Raw genomic sequence first — 20,114 nt, 5'->3', positions numbered from 1 at the left:
TGTTACTTTGTATTTTTAAATATGTTAGTTTTTTAAAATTAATTATTATTTTTGCGATAAATTTTAATTTAAGGACTAAAATGTAATATTATATTTTAAGATAAAATAAAATAAGAGTTAAAACAAAATTGTACACCAAATCAGTGAAAATTCAAAATCCAACATTATTAATAAAATCCAACATTATTAATGGTATTCAATTTGATGCACATTGATTTAGTGTATAATTTAGGATGCCATTAGAATAAAATAATGTGAGGATTTTACACTAAATTTGTAAAATAGTTGGAATTTGGAGATGCTTTTAGTGGTCCCTCCACCGGTGTTATTAAATTAAATCAAATCATATTAGACATTTTTGGTGGTGCTACTCTGCTAGACACTATTGTGCTTTTAGCATTTCTATTTCATAAATGTTTTTTTGGTTCAGAACGAATGGTCCTTTTCCTCAATAGACTTAGATGAAGTAGGGCCACCATAATCACAACTGGCAAACCAACTATTCATATGGAAAGTGCCAGATCTTGATTCGAGTTACTGAGTTAAGACAGTTTTAGGTTGAAGATAATGACACTTATTTGATATTGCATAGTAGATTTTGTATTTGAGAAGGTTTGCCTACACCGATTGATCCTACAATCTGGCTGAGGATCGCACCGATATTTATCATCTGGTAAATTACATCAAGCCCACTTCAAATCGTTAGTTTTTTCTTTTATTTTAAATTTTCCATTTTTCACGGTTATATTTTTAGATTGTTTTGACTAATACAACCCAAATTGAAATATGCAACACTTTGTTGTTTTTGGAAAGAAATGGGACTGAGAAGTAAGAATCCCAAGAAGGAATGAGGAGATTAATGAGAGTAATTATTAATATGGTAGAAGAAAAATGAATGACAATGCTCTATTTCGGTACTAGATGAAGGAAATAACATGGAATGAAAATGGGGTTTAATATAAAGTACTTTATTTAGAAAAAGCCATGGTAGTAACTACGTGGTCTAAGAATGCTGAGCGAATATCCTCACTTGATGTGTTTAGTTTTAGCTTGAGGAGATTTGGTTTTTTGGTCCACTCAATGTTCCAAATTGATATCAATGGAAAAATCTCATATCCCTCTGCTCAATGATGTCAGTCTCACCATTTGGATTGCAGGATAGCTAGAAAACCCCTTATATATAAATAAACTAGAACTTTCTAGGATACAATCATTAACCTGAACTTTAGGAGAGGTATATGAGACCTACATTTATGGACATCTTGTGGAAACCTTTTATGGGGTGAGCTTGTTGACTAGCCAAATTATTGTTGTTGTGGGCTCTTAACTAGTAATATAGCTTGAAGGAATTGATTTATTTTTTATTTATGAAAAAAAGGTCATATATTGTTTGGGATAGAACCTGATAAGATGTTGGATCTCCTTATTGTTTCTTCATTAAAGTTTTATGATTACGTTCAATCTATGTTGATAAAGATTAGTTGGTTAACTTATAATTCAATTTCTTGTTCCCACTTACACTATTGTTCATTAGAGGACAACTTCTTGTTTTCTTTCTCAAGTTTTATTTTCTTCTGTTTAACAATTAAATTTTTATTTTGTTGAAAGAAAACTATTGATACTAAGCTTTATGTGATGCACCGGATTCGACAGAATTATTTAGTTGAAGTTTGACTTAGATTCCAATACGCTGAGTCAACTATATGTTTCAGAGTCTAGGAATTTCATTTAAAATCTGTTATTAGCAACTCAAATGTGTATTTGAGTAAAATCATTATTGCCAAACACGGGGCTGTCTATTCCCACTCTTATTCTTCATTTAGCCCTCAAAAACATGATTAAATCTTATGGAATAATACTTTGCTCTAGTTTTCAGCACAAGCTAATCATTGTATAGTGACCTGGTTATCATAACATGTATGTGTTTTAATGTTCTTTGTTTATGCCTTGACATTTTTCTTCTCTTTATTAGTTTTGTATTCATCATCTCTCACTCCTTTTTTTCCTTTGGTCTTACTGTGTCCAACAGAGAATGTCACAAGATTTTCAATCTATTGTCCACAGTGGTGTGGGCAATCATATATTGATTGACCATTCTGTTCAGGGAGTATGTGCATCGTGCCAAAAAATCCTTTCAGAAGATAATGAGGCAACTGATGATCTGGAAACGATTTGCATTTGTGGTGATTGTAAATTTTTGTACTCTGAAGATCTGGATACCCCATCACGTGGATCTCGTAGAAGGAGACCACTAAGCCAAAGAAGAACCAGGTATAGCAGTAGTGAGTCCTCAGAAAATACTTTTTCGCAACAATTCTCACATGTGATTAATCTGGTGAGGCAAAATCAGCCAACCATCTCTGCATTTGAGGATTTTCTAGGAGAAGGTGATCCTATTGGCAAGTTATTGCATCAGACAAGTTCTCGTAATAGTCCAAGGTGGTCTAGAAGATGGAGGCGGATGCTCATTCCCTCTGATGCTAAAAGTGAAGATTCAGATAATGTGGATTCTTTATTTGCTGATAATGAATCTAATGTCAGTTTTGGATGTCACAAGACATTACAAGGTGACAATGATGTCATTTCTTGTAGTACTTACGGAGGAGACTATGATGCTTCAGAAGATCTCCATGGCTTTCTGGACTCAGAGATGTATACTCAATCAATAGAAGGTAGTGATTTCGACAGTGACACTGATATTGATCCAATGCATGTTGGGCTTAATCTTTGGAACTCAGATGATCTAGGAAGTGGAGGAGAAGCAGAAGACGAAGAAGATGGTGGTGAGTGGGACAAGGGCCATGCTGAGGACGACATGATTCCATCCCCAGATGCCAGACCTCGTAGTAGGAACTTTTCATATTCTAGTCAAAGTGAACGAATGGCTCATTCTGAATCTGATGATACTATAATTTGGGAAAGTAGGGAAAGCAATCAAACATATGCCCATAACATCTTTGCGAACTTAGAACCAGCTTGGATGGCTGATGTTGGACAATCTACAAATTATCTTGATGGGAGAGGCTTGGAAGAGCTTCTTCAGCATCTGGTTGAGGATGACAACTCAAGACATGAAATGCCACCTACAGAGTTATCTTTTACGAATAGCCTACCTCGTGTTATCATTAATGAGGAGCATGAGAAGCAGCTTGATGGCGTAGCTTGTGCAATTTGCAAGGATATGCTACCGATTGGTGCTGAGGTGAATCAACTTCCCTGCAAACATCTCTATCACCCTTCATGTATATTGCCATGGTTGCAGTCTCGAAATTCATGCCCCCTTTGTAGATACGAGCTACCAATTGACGACAAAGATTATGAAGAGGAGAAGAGTGACACTAGGAGTAGAGTGGAAGTGGAGATCAGCACTCGCCCCCAGAATGTACCAGAGGACTATATCTCTGTACGAGGTAGCTTGTTCTCTGACAGAGCAGAGGAAGAAATAGAATTTAATGAGGGTAGATTAGAGCAGAGAGAGCTACAGGATGTGGAACTAGAATCAAATAGCTCTGGAGATCCGAGTAGTAGGAGAAGATGGGTTTTTCTTACAGCTGCTCCAGTTGTCGGTCTTGTGGGCATTTTTTTTGTCTTGTGGTTAGGAAATCTTGGAACAGAAAGAAGAGGTTCTTCAATTGCCCTTCGACCCCTTCCACAACATAGCCACCAAAATCTCGAAATTACTGGCCCCTCATCCAACGGTAGGGAGAATAAGAGCTGGAGATGGTGGTCACTGTTCTAAACAATTATTTTTAAGTAAATATATTAATTTATATTTTATGCTGATGCTTTTTCTTCACATCTTGTTGGCTGGAGACTTTTATGCTACTCTTGTGGCTTAGATTTGGCTAACACTTGACGTATTACTGTGTTTTCTGCTTAAATGTTGCTTCTTGCAGTCGCAATACAACGTGGGTTGAATAATGAAGAATTTAAAGACTAATTAGTTTGACTTTCTAGCAATTGATTTTTTTTTTCTTTTTTGTAAATTGGTTCTCATTTTTATTTTATTTTAAGCAAATTAGTCTCCAAATGTTTAATTTTATAGCAGCATTATTTTAATAATCATGCTTATTTTATTTTATTTTTTTTCAAATATTTTATAATGTACAATGTTTTTATATTTGTTTAATATAACAAGCTTTCATTTTGTGTCAAAATATTAGAAATGTATTTTATATATATTACTTTTGTTAGTAATTAATTAGCAATTTGAATTTTCTTTTTGAGAAATTTGCAGTTAAATCATCATATGTTTTAATTAGTATACTCTTAATCTTTTAATTTTTTTTTTTTTGGTGGTAATACCTCCTTATCTTCAATTCTGTTACAAGTTTGATACATCTGTTAAATTTAGATGTTAAGTGCCAACTAAGACTATTATTGTGTACACATGTATAGTTTGTATTGGTCTAATTAATATAATAATATAAAAATTAAAAATAAATAAACTAACAATATTTTTCTTTTATTTTTAACTTAACAATTTTTTTTAAACAAATAAATAAAGAAATTAAAAAAAACAAACAAACTAAATCCAAAATAATAAATCTTTAAATCTAAATCCTATACTTTCTTCTTTTCTCACTATCTCTTTCTTCCTCACTCCCTCTCCAACTCTTCTTGTGTAGGTGATGGCGGAGGACTCCGAAGGATTGTGAATCACAGAGAAGAGACGAGATTGAGAAATCTGGACCTTGGGGAAGTCGTGGTGCTCCATTCATTTGTAGACAGATAATCGCATTAGAGAGAAGGGAAGAATGAGAGAGGAATGGAGCTTTGGGGGTTCTCAGAGATAGAGTTTCGAAAAGTAGAGAGGTCATTCGTGGCTAGGGATGCACATTTCCTCGAAGGGGATGGGCCCCGCTGGAACCCGCCCCTAATGGGCTGGGGATTCCCCGTCTAAATGGGAAACGGGGACGGTGATTACTTTTTGTCCTCGAATGTTAAACGGGGCGGGAACGAGAATCACACTCCCCACCCCGACGGGGACCCATTTAGTATTTTATTTTATATTTTTAATAATATTTTATAATTTATAATGTATGTTTATATTTTTTTTAGTATATTAGTATTCTTTTCGTAAATTTTAAATTGTGTTTTGGATAATAATTAATGTGTAATATTTTAATTTTTATGTAATTTAATATTTTTATATATTTAAATTTTTATTGTACACTTTATTTGTTTTAGGGGATTCTCCGCACCGACCCTGCCCCCTTCAGGAGATTTTTCACCCTATCCCCGATGGGCAATAAGCGGAGATAGGGATGGGGGAAGCACTCCCCGCCAATTCCATGTCCATTGTGCATCCCTATTCGTGGCCTTTGTTTGCTCGTCGATGCCAAGAAACGATCAAGCTTGATGGGGGTAGAAGCGTAGTTGATGGATGCAAAAAAGAGGAGAGAGAGGGGTTCAGATCTAGGTTTAATGATTATTTTTCTTCCTTTTCTATTTGTTTCTTCATTTTTTGTTTATTAGATTCAGATCTATTCCAATCTCATATTATTTGTAAATTTCATTTTGTATTTTGTGTTTGAATTTGAGATTGAGATTGTTTAAAATACATTGTGGTTGTGGCGGGACCGTAATTGTGATGATGGTGGTGGTCAGTGGCGGATCCAGAATTTAAGTTGAGGTGGGGCGACATTTTTTTTTTATAAGTGAGGGGTGCATCTTTTTTTCTTTTATACATTGCATAACATGTTAAAAATTAATGTAAATTTATATTTTAGTATTAAATATAGTATAAAGTAAAAAAAAAAGTAACAATAAAATATATTTGGTTCAATAATTAAGACATTAAATAAAAGTATTATTGGTAGATGTTCAAAAAGTAAAATAAAAATATTAAAGTAAGCATGCTTTTATTGGGATTAGAAGTCATGACCTCCTTTACATATTTGAAATGACTTTACCATTATATCAAAGCTTATTTTATGTGTATAAATATCTCTTTTATTTATAAATATATGTTGTAACTAACTAAAATATATATATATTTTTTTCTCGATTTTTTTTCAGGGTGGGCGACTGTGTTGGGTTTTATGCCCTAAATAAAACTCATTTCATATAATCAGATTTACTTATTAATAAAGATCAGAAATAACATTTTATGTTGCATGGTTCACATGATTTATTTCATGATTATATGTATATAATGTATGCATTCTTTTTAAGTCCAGAACATATGAGTTTGTTAAAGATTATAGTGTTGTCAACACAGTGGAATATAATCTTTATTATATGTTCAAAAGTTTATTCCCTGATTTTTCAGAACACTGGATTTAGACTGACATGGTATAATCAGCGAAAGGTATTCTTACACCTTGGAAAAGTGTTATGTCCTTTCCAGGACATTGGCAAAGTTTACCAGTATCGAATGTATGGAGTATACATCGGAAGGGACCGATATTGAACTTTGATTAGATATATTAAAATTTACCGTAATATCTATTCAATTCAATATCACCTGTTGATCCTAGATCAAATGATCTTAATCCTGATATGGTTAGGTTCAATCTCAAGAGTGTTACTCGTGTTCTTTGATTTGTTAGTTAAGCCTACTTTTGACAGTCAGGGTGATACGTACATTTTGGGAACACGGTAATGCAATTAAGTGGGAGCGCTAACATAAATATGGAATCTATAGTTTCTATCTGGCAAATAAAAGTAAAGGATGATTTCCTTCGAGCTTAACCAAACGAAGATAAATGGTGGAGATCTCATTTCACTTAGTTGAAATATCATTTATACAGGGTTAAGTGTTTTAAGGATAAAATACATTGTAGGGTGTTACGGTAATTTAATCCCTTTACAGTGTAAATCATCTATATAGAGGATCATTGATCACATTAGGGTTATAACAATGGATAACTAATGACGTGTCTATATCGTGGAACATATAGAGCGTTCTATATGACTGAGAGTGCAATTCCAAGTTCTAAGTGTGGATTCAATGAGGAATTAATAAGTTAGGGAATTTACTTGGTAAATTCGGTTCGACTTATTGGAAGCTCGGTTATATAGACCCATGGTCCCCATACTAGTTGAGACCATACTGCTTGTAAGACTCAGTTAATTGATTTTAATTAATTAATTATAATTCTAAAAGTTAGACTATGTCTACTTTATGAATTCTCACAGTTTAAGGATGAAATTGTAAAGAAAAGGGTTTCTAGGTTTAATTATTAATTGAGAGACTTTGTATGTCTAATTAATAATTATTTTCAATGACAATATTATTTAATAATCTATTTTAGTTATTAAATAATTAGTTTTGGCATTTAAATGATTAGAATTGGAAAAGTGGCATTTTTGGAGAAATAGAAATAAAATTGAGGAAACTGCAAAATCCAAGTGAGGCCCATGAAACCCTATGGCTGGCCACCTCTTTGTGATTTTCCCAATTATTATTTTCATTTTTAATTGCCATGTAATTGCTAATCAAAGCCTAGGAAAAATAGGAAAGTGGTGGATCACACTAAATAAGGCAGTTAATCAATTACACAGTAAAAGAGAAAACTGTTTATTTGGAAAGTTGTGCTCTCCCTTTTTCCTATATAAAGCAACCTTTGTTCTCTTCTCTTGCATGTCTTTGTATGCATGATAAGCCACGAAATTCAAGAGAGAAAAAGAGAGAAAATTTCGAAATCCTTGTGAGATGAGTAGTGCCCACACACATCAAGTTGTATCTCAATCATAGTATGTAAGACTATGGAATTTCTGCATCAAAGAAGGAGAAAAGAAGATCTAGGTTCAGATCTTGGTGATGCTTTGCTACAGAAAGGAATCAAGGGCTAGAGATCTGAACGGAAGGAGTCATATTATTCCGCTGCACCCACTGTAAGGTTTTCTAACTTTATATGTGTTTATTTTCATTGTTTTAGAATTCATATTAGGTTGTTAATCCAATATACTTGTTAGTAAATCTAGATCCTGATAAAATAATTTCCAACAGACTGCCCCACCTCACTTCTATGTGGGTCCGCCCTTGGTGGTGGTGGTGATTGTGGAGGTGTTCTTGTAATGGTGATTGGTGGCGTTCATGGAAATGATGGAAGCATTAGTAGCAATTTTTTTTTTTTAACTAGAATTAAAAATATCTGATGATGGAAAATTTTGTTTTTAATTATGTTTACAATTTAAAAGTAATTTTGAAAATTAAAACTATGAAAATAAATAAAAAAAGTTATAAAAAATAATAAAATTATTTGGATCAATAAAAAGTGTTTCGTGTATATATATGTGTATATATTCACAATCTTAGTTGGCATTTAACTTTAAAACTTAGAGGGGTTTAACCCTAATTCTTTTTTTTTTTATTATTATTTGATAACATATAGGGCATTTTTTTGGTGGGGTGTACGAAATAGCCTCACCAGTAGAGATAGAAATTTATACCGCGGGGATGGGTAACTGCGGGGACCCGCCCCTAATGGGGTGGATATTCTCCGTTTTGGTGGTTAATGGGGCGGTGGTGGAAGATAATTTCAATACCCGAAACGGGAATGGGGCGGGGGCGGGGATAATACTATGCGCACTATATCCGACCCCGATATAGATATATATAATTTCTTTTTTATTCTTAACATATATATAATATATATTATTGATAATCAAAATTATTTTGATTATCATCCATAATTAAAATTATATATCATATACTTAAATTATGAAGATCTAATGACGATAGTAAACTGATGATCATTGTGGATTACATATGTAAAGATATTTTCTTCTCGATTCTTAGTTTCATCTCTGTTTACTTTTTAATTTGTTGGGAGGCTTGAGAGGTATGAAACTATGATACTATACTTGAATTATGATTTTTTTGTTTTTTTTTTCGAACTTTGAGACATATTTAGTTTTAATTTTCTACTAGGTTATACTTTTTTAGGTAGATTTGTCTTTTATCTCCTATTGATTATGAATGCATAATAAATATTTGTGAGAATATTGGTTTTTTTTTTCAATTATTTTAATTTTTTTTTCGTTTTGCCTTAATGGATACCCGATGGGTTCCCCATAGCCGATGGGTATTCCCCTACCCCGAATCCGTAAGTTATTAGACGGGGATGGGGACGGGGATTGCATTCTCCATGCATTAACCGCCCAATTTCTGTCTCTACTCACCAGTGTGGCTTTTTTGTGTGTGTTCTGATTGGTCAAAATTAGTGGAGAGTCATTTTATTGTGTAAGGAAGAATGCAGGGGATTATTTCTCTAAATTTATTTTTTTTATTCTCATTCATTTTCCATGAACAGCATGAAAATCAATTGAACCGAAGCTGTATACAATAGCTGATAAAAAAAAAAAAAATCTAATGATAGATAAAAAAATCAAATCATACAATCACTTTACATGAAATACTTGATAAACAACAAATTAAATGATAAATTAAAAAAAAAAAAAACAAATTATCCAATAATACATTGAATGGTAAACATAATTAACTAACGAAAAATCCAATGAAAACAAAGTAATATATTTTAAAGGTCTCTGACACACTAATAAAACGATCTTCTTGATAGAATACCACTCCAATACCAGTTGCCCCAGTAGTGATCCGTCAACAAACACCTTAATGCCAATACTTGAAGAAAGTTCTCGAAGCGAAACGATCAGGGCCTTAGATGTAGTATCATAATAATAATATATTTGTCAAAAAGTATTGTTGTTGAGTACTAGAAGTGCTCAGCACTACAATGTTTGGACGCAGGGCACAAAATCTGATCCTATATTAAAAAAAGCATAATCGTTACTTGGTGACCTGACTTGTATTAAAGTAAATATCTGTGACATTTCTGGGCGGCCAACGTCTGCATTAAGCCCTTTAAGTACATGTCTGATTTCGCCTATGCACATTTTAAGGAGACTTACTTATAAGTGAGCTTCTAGTCGAAAAGCAAGGAATAGAAATTAAAAAAAAATGTAGCAACTTTGGAGTTCTTTGGAGTAGGGAGTAGAGTTAGATCTCTTGTTCAGATTTTTACCACGACAAAGGGTCTTTACGATGGACGGTTTTTGCATTTTACTTTCAGTTAGGATCTTAACTCTCAGGGTAGTTTTTTTTGTGATTATTTTGATGGGCTTTTCACTTTGGCTTCTCCTCATGAAGACTTAAATCATGTGCTTAAAGCGATTTCAGTTAAAATTTCTCCTGCCATAAACATAAATGCTAAGCTTACTAGACAGTTTTTTGAGGCCAATGTTCATGAAGGTTTGTTCTAAATGAACCCTTCCAAGAGTCCAAGATGGTATGAATTACATGGTACTAATCACAATCTCATCCTGAAATTGATAACCCATCTAGTCTTGCTATTTTTAGCCTTTAAATCTTTGCAATGTGTTGTATGAGATTGTTAGAAAACGGTCCAGAGCACCTGAGGAGTTTTTGGATGCAACGCCTGAGAATTTCCACATGTATAAATATATATGTATATACTTATATTTATGTTATCTACATGCAGATGAAGCTTTTCAGAATCTACCTTGCAACATACAAATTGAACTAAAATAAGATTTTGAATGTTTGTACACTGGCAATATAGATTGCGACAAGTTTTTCTTACAATATTTTTACTACATAATTGATCGAATAAATTTGAAAATTGGAAGCGTAACATATAAACATGCCCTCAATAAATAAAAAATATGACAACCATAGTAATTCCAATAATAAGACCAAAAGATCTTCATCCTTTGATGCCCATCCTGTAAGCATGGCCAGTTGGCTACCCTATACCTTCTCCGAGACTCACTGGCAAGGGTATACAATCAAAATATGGCTTTCCATTGGAAAAATGGATTTTCAAGTTTCCGAAATTTCCACTCATATTTCAATTTACATGGGAAACTGGCAGACTTCTTTGCTGATGTTTTAAAATAGAATTTTGAGAAACAAAACAATCCATGCAGCCATTGAGAATACAGCAAAAATATGAATCCAGAACAAGACTGCCGCTGCCTCCCTTCCACAACCTCTTAAATTTGCAACAGCACCTAACAGAAAAAAATAAATCATACAAGTAAAACCGCTGCTATTTCATTAGATGTTTAACTATAAATTGGAAAGTTTATGGCTCTATGTTTGAAGAATCCATAGAAAATAAAGCATCACGTAATTCATTCGAATTACATACACCTTGTCACCTGCTTTACCACATACACTTGAAAACTTTCCTTTATTTAGAAATGTGTCATGTTAGAAATATACTATTTTATGCAAATTGAACAAGGGTCTCACCAGCAAGGATAGATGAAGGCATTGAATGTTGGAGGAGTAAAACAAATCGAAACATCTTATCTCCAGCAGGAAGGAAACCAAGCTTATCAGCCAACATTACAATGCCAAGTCCTACAGGAGGCACCAAAACTAAACGTGCAAAGATAATTGCAGCAGTTGTTCGTAGACCAAGTTTTGAACTTCCCGGTCCTACAAGCAAGATATAGAGTTTCATCAACAGGTAACATACTAATTGAAATAAATATCATTAACAGAACATCAGTTTTCTTCCCTCCAAGCTTTACTGTGGAGGAGCAGTGGACTCAGTGTCTATTAAGAAAAACCATATATGGCAGAATGCTGTATGTTTATTAATGAACTCGTATGACCATTGGGAACCCAGAAAACTTCTTAACACAATAAAATAATACAAAAAGTAAACTTTACCATCTACAAGGTTTCCACCTAATGCCAACAGAATGCAAGGAACCATCGCCTCCCTAATAATAATAACACCACTGTTAGAGTGTATTTAATATCTAATAAAAATTCCAAACATAAAGGGTATAACTATTAATTTCAGCACAAATAATATAGTCATGCATACAAATATACATATCATTATTCATGCATGTGCATGTGCAATTGTAAATCAAAAAGTTTAGTAATGCCTATTAATTACTTTTCAGGAAACCAAAAACCAGTTCATGTGAACATTTTAGCTTATAATAAAGAAAGCACAAATGAAAGGACTTTCAAGAACAGCATGTATTAAAAATGTGTGTCCAAACTAGAATTTAACAACAATGGCTTTAATTTGTCTAGGTTAAACATTAAGATATCATGTGTATAGAAGTTGCCGATGCAGAAAAGTAAGTATTATAGCGCCCGTTTTGATATGTTTTGTCAACAAAAACATGGTACAAACATCTTTTACCAACTTTTCTCATAGCAACATCGATAAAAGAAGATGCATTTAAGAAATTCCAAAATAGCTGTTCTTCAGATAGTTATTTGTGTAAATTTATAATTAGCAGACATAATTGAACCAAATCAACTCGCAAAATTTAACAGACAATGCATTAAATGAAAGACCGAAAATAAGTTTCTGTTGGTTAGTTTACAATATAATAATCTTTTGTAGGATTTGAGCTAATCGTACCCGAGAATAATACAGCTATCAGTAAAGAAGAAAAATGGAGCATCAGTGGTAAATATCATTCCCTTCAAAAATGGTATTGCTCCAAGAATCATGGCCAGAATCTGTGGCAAATTAAATGCCACTTAGAAATCGAAGATAAATTATTTAAGAAGAAAACATACAGCAATAATTTCAATTACAACAGAGCCAAACAAGCTTACAGAAGCAATAATAGGCGGTTGTAGGATTTGTTTGAGCTTCAATTTCTCGTAAAGAAAAACAAAGATCCCTTTTATCTGCAAGAATCACAACTTATAATGAAAACCAGAGTCCATAAGAGTCAAACCTCAAGTAAGAAAAATCCAACATGAAAGCTAACTTCCATTACACAATTTGCTAGATCTCTCATGGAACACTTCCGAAGCTAAACAACTCATCCAATCATAAAAACCAAAATAAGAGATAGCGGGACTATGAAACAAACATAATCCAATGTGAAGGGAAAAAAAATTGCTTGCAGTGCAGTGTAAAGTAATTGAGTAAATAACTTCTGATGAAATAATCAGCTATCATCATGGTACACTAGACATGTATTGGTGTGAGGCTATCTTTATCCACTATCTAAATATAATGCGAAAATTTATTTTTGTACCAAGAAAGCCCTGGACTCTTTAGCTAGCCAAAGTTCGAAAATAGTTACCGCTTTACACTAAAATATTTAAAGAGCAGAACATAGTAGGGTCTTGAATATTACTACTCCTCGTAAGAACAAACCATTTAATCAATTTGTTACCCGTCTCGAGCATGAACATTCAAATTTTTAAATAAAGGGCTTATATGCTAAATTGTGATAAGCCTCCAGTACGTTTTGTATATAATAGGAGGTTGCCCAAGTAGATAAAGTACTTTGTATTTTTTGTATTCTTTTTGGCTATTTCATTCTTTTATCTCGCTGGCAGTTTTATTTAGCTTAGAGCTGACTTGTCTAATTCTAATAGGATACTAGTTGACATTAGTTATATGAAATAACTAATGCCTATAAACAGGAGTTGTGGCTCTTTTTGTAAGGGTAGCTTGGATGACCAAACTCTTGAAAGATTGGAACAGGAGAGACAAGCCACTTGAATGCTTGATTTGTATTTTGTTTCCAGCAATTTAGTAAAGATATTTTGGAGGGATTTCAGCAATTGTTTTTGCAAGATTGAGAGATTGATTCCAATTAAGAGAAAACTTGTCAATTTGGTGCGGTAAGCTACAAACATCGAACCAAAGAAGACTAACGAAACCATTGATTCTCATGGAGGAAGAAATGGAAGAAGTGAAGTTGGAAATGGCCGGGGTTAAAGACTCCAATCAAGAACTGAGCAGACAGATGCCACAACAATTTGAGAGTTTTCTTGGCAAGTTTAGAAAGTACAAGAAAGGTCCAAGAACTTGGGAATAACACAAGAAAAAGAGACAGTGGACAAGAATTCTTTGCGCGGAGCCACTCGAGACCACGAGGGGGGTTTAGTGGGGTTTTCGACCATGAAGAACGCTGGGAAAGCCACTCGCTCGGAGCTGTTAACTCAGAAAGATCTCATGGGTTTCACCACCATTGTCAAGAACACAAATTGCGGAAACTTAAAATGCCAACCTTCGATGGGGAGATTCCAAATGGGTGGATAATGCAAGTCAAGTGGTATTTTTCTAGCTACAACTATGATGAGAGAGAAAAGATCGAAGCAACTTTAATTTCCTTCTCCGGTGATGCCTTGCTTTGGTATCAATATGAGAATAAGAAGCGAACAATTCTAAGTTGGGAAGAAATGAAGAGAATGGTGTTGAAGCATTTCTAGTACACACAAATGGGCTCCCTGTATGACTAACTTTTTTTAGTAAAACAAGAAGGAACTGTGGCGATTACAAGAAGGATTTCATTAGACTTTTCGCTCCATTGAACAACATACCACTGGAATTTCAATTAAGCACTTTCTTGAATGGCTTAGTTCCAACAATCAGAGCTGAATGCAGATGAAGCAATGGAGGTAGCCCAAGATATTGAAGAGAAGTTGCAAACTGCTCATTCTTTTCTTCAAAAAACAAGGAGCTATGGGTGCACAAATTACTAAGGACCTAGCTCTAGTCCTGGTCAAAACAACTTCAAATATCTTCCTGCATGTACACAAAGAGAAATTAGATGCTTAACAGACGCTCAGATACAGCAGAATAGGGAGAAAGGGTTGTGCTTTCACTGTGATGATAAATGTGCTCCAAGCCAGCAGTGCAAGCAGAAGGAGCTCAACGTCAAAATGATACCTGAAGCAAATGAAGAAGCAATATCTGAGCATGATTTCAATGACCCCGAGCAAAAAACAACAGAGATGGACTCAACGGAAATTGCCAAGGGAGTGGAAATATCACTTAAATTTGTTGAAATTCGTTGCTGGATTTGTCTTCAAATAAGACCATGAAACTCAAAGGCCATATCAAGTCATCCGAGGTGGTGATTCTCATCAACCCTTGGGAATCCCACAATTTCATCTCCAAAGAATTGGCTTTACAACTTAAAATCCCTATTGTTTCTACTATTATTTATGGTGTGACTACGAGAAATGGGGATTCAATGAAGAATGAACGGGTGTGCAAAATTTTTGGCCAAACTAAAGCCCTTAATAGATCCATAGAGACTTACTTGTGATGTTTCACTTATGAGAACCCCAAGGAATGGTACAAGTGGCTTGCACTGAGTTTTGCTATGATACTCTATATCAGTCCTATCGTAACTGCTCCCCTTTCAAAGCCCTCTACGGTCGAGATCCTCCACTACTGTTACCACATAAAAGAGGGACTGCCATGGTTTCAGCAGTGGACAACTTTTTGGAGTCTCGCGATGCAATGCTTGATGACCACTGCATACATTTGCTTCGTGCCCAACAAAAAAAGAAGAAACGAGCTGACCCTAAGCACCACCATGCTGAATTTCTAGTGGCAACGAATTGTACTTCAAGCTCCGGCCGTATCGCCAAAACTCATTGGCAAGACGCACCAATGAAAAATTACCAGCTTGATTTTATGGTCCCTATTCTGTAATTCAACAGATTGGAAAAGTTACCTAGAAGCTTCAATTTCTCAACAGGGTCACCATTCACCCTATGTTTCATGTGTCGCAACACTGCCGAGCCATTTGTGATAGCCATTCTTCACCAACTCTTCTTCCACAGCTCGAGTCAGATTTGGAGCTTCGGGTGCTATCATGAGCTGTCTTACAGCAGCGTCCCAAGGCTTCAGACCCATCTACAATGGAAGTCCTCATCAAATGGAAATCGCGAATTCGAAGCTACTTGGAAGACTTCCACACCATCATTGAACAGTTTCCTACTTTCCACCTTGAGGACAAGGTGAAGGTTTTTGGAGGTACTGATAAGCCTCCAATACGTTTTGTATATAAACTTCCCAAGTAGACACAGTACTATGTATTTTTTTTCTTCGTTTTCTTTTTGGCTATTTCATTCCTCTATCTAGCAGGCAGTTTTATTTAGTTTGGTGCTGACTTGTCTTGTTCAAATAGGATCCTAGATGGGATTATGCCAATAAATAGAAGTTGGGGCTCTTTTTGTAAGGGTATCTTGGATTAGATAAGAGTGAACTATCGTGGAGAGACCAATCCTCTTGAAAGATTGGAATAGGAGAGACAAGCTTCTCGAGTGCATATATTGTTTCCAGCAATTTAATAAAGATTTCTTGGAGGGATTTCAGCAATTGTTTTTGCAAGGTTGAGAATTTGATTCTAACTAAGAAAAAAAATCATTTTGTCAACTTGGAAACACTTTTATAAGCTATTTCTTTCTAGGAAAGAAAGAAACTCAATATAAAAAATTGTTCAAGACTAAAAGGCAATAGAAAACCATGACCAGATACAAGAAAATAGTTCTCACCGTAATTCCTTTTGAAGCATTTGAATTAGTTTGTAAAGCCTCCTCATGTGTAAGCAGTGGAACCTGCTCAGGACTGCTGCCATCTTCCTTAGAGGGGCCTTTTATAGGTAGATTTGCTTCGTCAATGTCAAAGGAACCCTCAGGAGGGGGTGCCAACATGCTGAATACATATGTATATAAGATAATTGCACCAACCTAAAATCACATGAACAAAGAAAATGCATCAGTACATAAAGAAACACATGTGACTTATTACACATACAATAAGGATAATAATCAATGAGCCCTTGTAACCAAGTCAATAAAACCCACCCACTGGCCAAATGAAATATATGCAGTCCCAGACGTACTACATGTGTTTGAATCACCAAAAGGATTGGACTTGTCCCTACATAAAGCTGCAATTAAAACAAGTGGCACATTTCCAATGTTCCCTGCATACATTTTAAGGTAGATTCCAAGTTAAACCAGCACACACAAGCACAAAGTAGCAAAATGACAGTTTATAATGATACTACTTGCTTCTCTAAAGACCAAATTCATACTTCTCTGATTGAAAGAATTTTAAAATGAAGAATGCAAACTCAAGCTTGTGGCATGATAAATCATAAGCATCTTACCAATTCCAATTTGTACAACAGTAAGCTTAAAGAAAGGGTATGGTGGACGAACAATGGTGGCTACAATATAACCTATTATTGAGCCTGATATTGAACCCAGAACAACATTTGCTGGGATAAACCACCTACACAAAGATAAATGCTAATCAATGACTGACTAGTCACACATTTCTATTATTATTTATTAAATATATATTCATATATTCTTACCACTCCAGCATTTTCTGCAAAGTTACGGCTTGCCCAAGTTGAGAAAATATTAAACACGGCAGCAAAAGTGAAAAAACCAACTGCAACCAAAACAACAGTCAGTAACTGAACTAACTAATTACAAATTAAAGAGAAATAGAGAAATCTACAAAACAAATGTATTCAAGTAACTACAAAAAAAGCTTTCTTATCTCAGAAGTTCAATAACTCAGCAACAAAATTAGGTTTCTTAAAGATTTGTTTCGGATGGCATTTGCAAACCATAAGAAAAATTAGCACAAGAAATATTTATATGCCAAATGACAAGACAATCGTGGTCACTTGGAGAGACTCTTATGGTTTGCTTTGGAAAACAATCTTTTGTACTATGTCATTGCTACCCTTATGGGCTTCCGTGTGTAACTCAAAGATTCAATTCAGCAAGTTCCTCTCAAAATTACATCAATATAGAAGAATAGTATTCTTGCTTATTCGATCTTATATAACCAAAACTGATAAAGGAGAGGGAATTGCACAGCAAAATTACGCTTACCCCATTAAGAAGTTTCCTCCCATTGGCTGGCAAAATGTTGACATACTTGGATGCCATTAGAAAACCCAAGAAGCATACTGTGAAAACTTTAGCTATTGGTAAAACTGCAATCTTGATGGAATCGACTAAAGACTCTCCTCCCACTTGGCCATCCATCATTGCTGACAGAATCCTTTCCACACCCATTTTCTCCCAAATCTTATTTTACATCCACCAAGAAATGGATGTGTTCACTCAATTTCTTGGAATTCTTTCTCTCCCAGAAATGGAGCCAGGAATCCCAAGACCAAAATATTTTTATTATATCTGATTTGTTTATGGAGCTATATTTCCCAATGGAAAGCTTTTTCTGTTAGAGGAATTCTCCCCTAAAATCAGCAGAATAACAATCAATAGGAAAGAAAGAAAAAAAAATTAGTAATCCAAACAAAACACGAATCAAAGTTGTTATGATTTTATCTGCATGAAACAAACGAACCCAAAGAGCATAGAAAAAACAGAGAGAGATTAGAAAGCGAAACAATATCGAGAGAGAAAAGGAAAAAAAAAAAAGAGATGCAGACAGACCTGGAAAATGAAATTGAGAAATCTCTGAAAGTGTTAGATCGGTACTGGTATGGTAGATAGAATAAAATATAGAAAAATATGTGTGGAGAGAATAAAGGAACAATAATTGAGATTTAGAGGAGGAACAATAAAACAAGAGAGTGTTGAGGTACAACCAGTTAGAAGTGGTTCTCTTTGACAGTACTTGAATTTAAATACTACAACACAACACAACACAACCAACCTACCTGGACCTGGGTTCCGTCGGTTAAACTTGTTATTCCACTAATACTATATCAACCTGACATTCAACATCTAATTTATAATTTTAGTTTTTACCCTCCAAATTCGCGAACCCCAATCATCCAAATTCCATATTGAATGACCCCACTTTCTGTACATAATGACGAAAACTGACATGTTACATGGACTCTTCCTCTTTCCGTACCTACGAAATTTCCCTCGGATTTCGTTCCCATGCCATTTTTTTTTTTGGATTCTTTTGTAACTATAGAAAAAAAAAAAAAATAAATAAGAGTTTACTTTTATATTAAATAAATAAATAAATAATACCAAACGATTAAAATATTAGAAACCAAAGGAAAAATTATAAATAAAGATAATAAAATTTTAGCTAATTAAGATTTGTGCTTCTTAAACTTTACCATGTACTAAATCATGCCCTTTAAATTTTTCTGGCCATTAAAAATTGTCTCAGAACTATTGAGATTGTTAGATTTAAGGACTTTTGTCTAATTTCATTCAATTTTACTATTTTAGTGATTGTTTATATACTAAATCGTGCTCTTCAGACTTTGATGTCTACCAAATCATGTCTCTCGAACTTTGACATGTACTAAATCATGCCCTTTGAACTTTCATCTATGTTAGACTTTTTTTACTAAAATTGGATAAAAATCTTTAAATTCAACAATCTCAATAGTTCAGGAGGCATTTTTAACGACCTTAAAAATTCGTGAATCATAATTTGGTACATGTCAAAGTTCGGGGGGAAACAATCCTAATTAGCCTAAAATTTTTAATAAGAAATATCGCTAAAAAACTTGCCAGAGGAGGCATCGACACTGGAAATGTCAACAAAAAAGTCATCATCGCTGAAAAAGTTATCGGAGATGTCATCATCGTCGAAAAAGTCATATGAGTTTCTATCGTCACCGAAGTTAGATGTCTCAGACATAAACTAAAATAGTTATGTTCCACAATAAAATAAGTAAAAATAAATAACACATAATAACTCAAAACCCGATTATAATTAAAAAAAACTAAGAGAAAATCAGTTCCTTAGACAGTGAAACATAAATAAAAAACAGAATTAGTTCTACAATAAAGTGAGTAAAAATAAATAACACATAATACTCAGAAATTGATTATATTTAAAATAATAAAAAAAAAAAAGTGGAAATCAATTTCAAAAAAACAGAGGTATAAATATAAACAAAACCAATTCCATAACAAAATAAGTTAAAATAAATAGGGCATGTTACACTTGAAACCTTATTTTTGATTTAATTGTAAAAAATGACTTGTTTATTTGGGTATGTTTCAATACCCTCGTTTATACATTTTCTGTCTTTCTGTCTTTCTCTCTTTCTTATTTCTCTCTCTACCCTTAAATTTTAAGAATAATTTCTAGTCATGTCGTTACTCAGTTGAGCCTAAAAATTAAGGGTGGACATCGGATCCAATCCAACTTTTTTCTCCTCATCCGATCCAATCCAATTAGTAATTGGATTTGGAAAATCATCATCCGATCCAATCCAATTAGACCTCAAAATCCAATCCAATCTAATCCAATTGGATTGGATTGGTTTTTTAATTGGATATCCAATTACACAGCTAAATTTCAATATTAACTCAAAAATATGATTTATTTTTTTTTTAGAAAAAAAACTTAAAAATATGA

At 34.0% G+C, this 20,114-nt stretch overlaps 2 protein-coding genes across 4 annotated transcripts; one reads left to right on the top strand and one right to left on the bottom strand.

The window, feature by feature from the left end:
• Window positions 1-341: 341 nt before the first annotated feature.
• On the top strand, window positions 342-3,986 carry LOC115694731 (uncharacterized). Its single transcript, XM_030621821.2, has 2 exons — window positions 342-673; window positions 2,030-3,986. The coding sequence occupies exon 2, from the start codon at window positions 2,033-2,035 to the stop codon at window positions 3,737-3,739; it is 1,707 nt and encodes a 568-aa protein (XP_030477681.2). The 5' UTR covers window positions 342-673; window positions 2,030-2,032; the 3' UTR covers window positions 3,740-3,986.
• Window positions 3,987-10,476: 6,490 nt separating this feature from the next.
• On the bottom strand, window positions 10,477-18,662 carry LOC115694698 (protein PIN-LIKES 6). Of its 3 annotated transcripts, none has more exons than XM_030621783.2 (11): window positions 18,212-18,662; window positions 17,645-18,012; window positions 17,113-17,192; window positions 16,903-17,027; window positions 16,595-16,716; window positions 16,283-16,477; window positions 12,587-12,661; window positions 12,387-12,487; window positions 11,672-11,724; window positions 11,246-11,434; window positions 10,477-11,001 (listed from the first exon to the last, which is right to left on the bottom strand). In XM_030621783.2, exons 2-11 carry the CDS (start codon window positions 17,828-17,830, stop codon window positions 10,880-10,882), a joined length of 1,248 nt encoding a protein of 415 aa, XP_030477643.1. In that variant the 5' UTR covers window positions 17,831-18,012; window positions 18,212-18,662; the 3' UTR covers window positions 10,477-10,879. The 3 variants fall into 3 exon arrangements, with proteins under 3 accessions (XP_030477643.1, XP_030477644.1, XP_030477642.1); XM_030621784.2 differs by having other exon boundaries at window positions 18,439-18,661; XM_030621782.2 differs by having other exon boundaries at window positions 17,645-18,103; window positions 18,212-18,578.
• Between the last annotated feature and the right edge of the window lie 1,452 nt (window positions 18,663-20,114).

Source organism: Cannabis sativa, chromosome 5 (assembly GCF_029168945.1).
Source record: "Cannabis sativa cultivar Pink pepper isolate KNU-18-1 chromosome 5, ASM2916894v1, whole genome shotgun sequence".
NCBI lineage: Eukaryota > Viridiplantae > Streptophyta > Magnoliopsida > Rosales > Cannabaceae > Cannabis > Cannabis sativa.
This window is presented reverse-complemented; position numbering and strand designations above follow the sequence as displayed.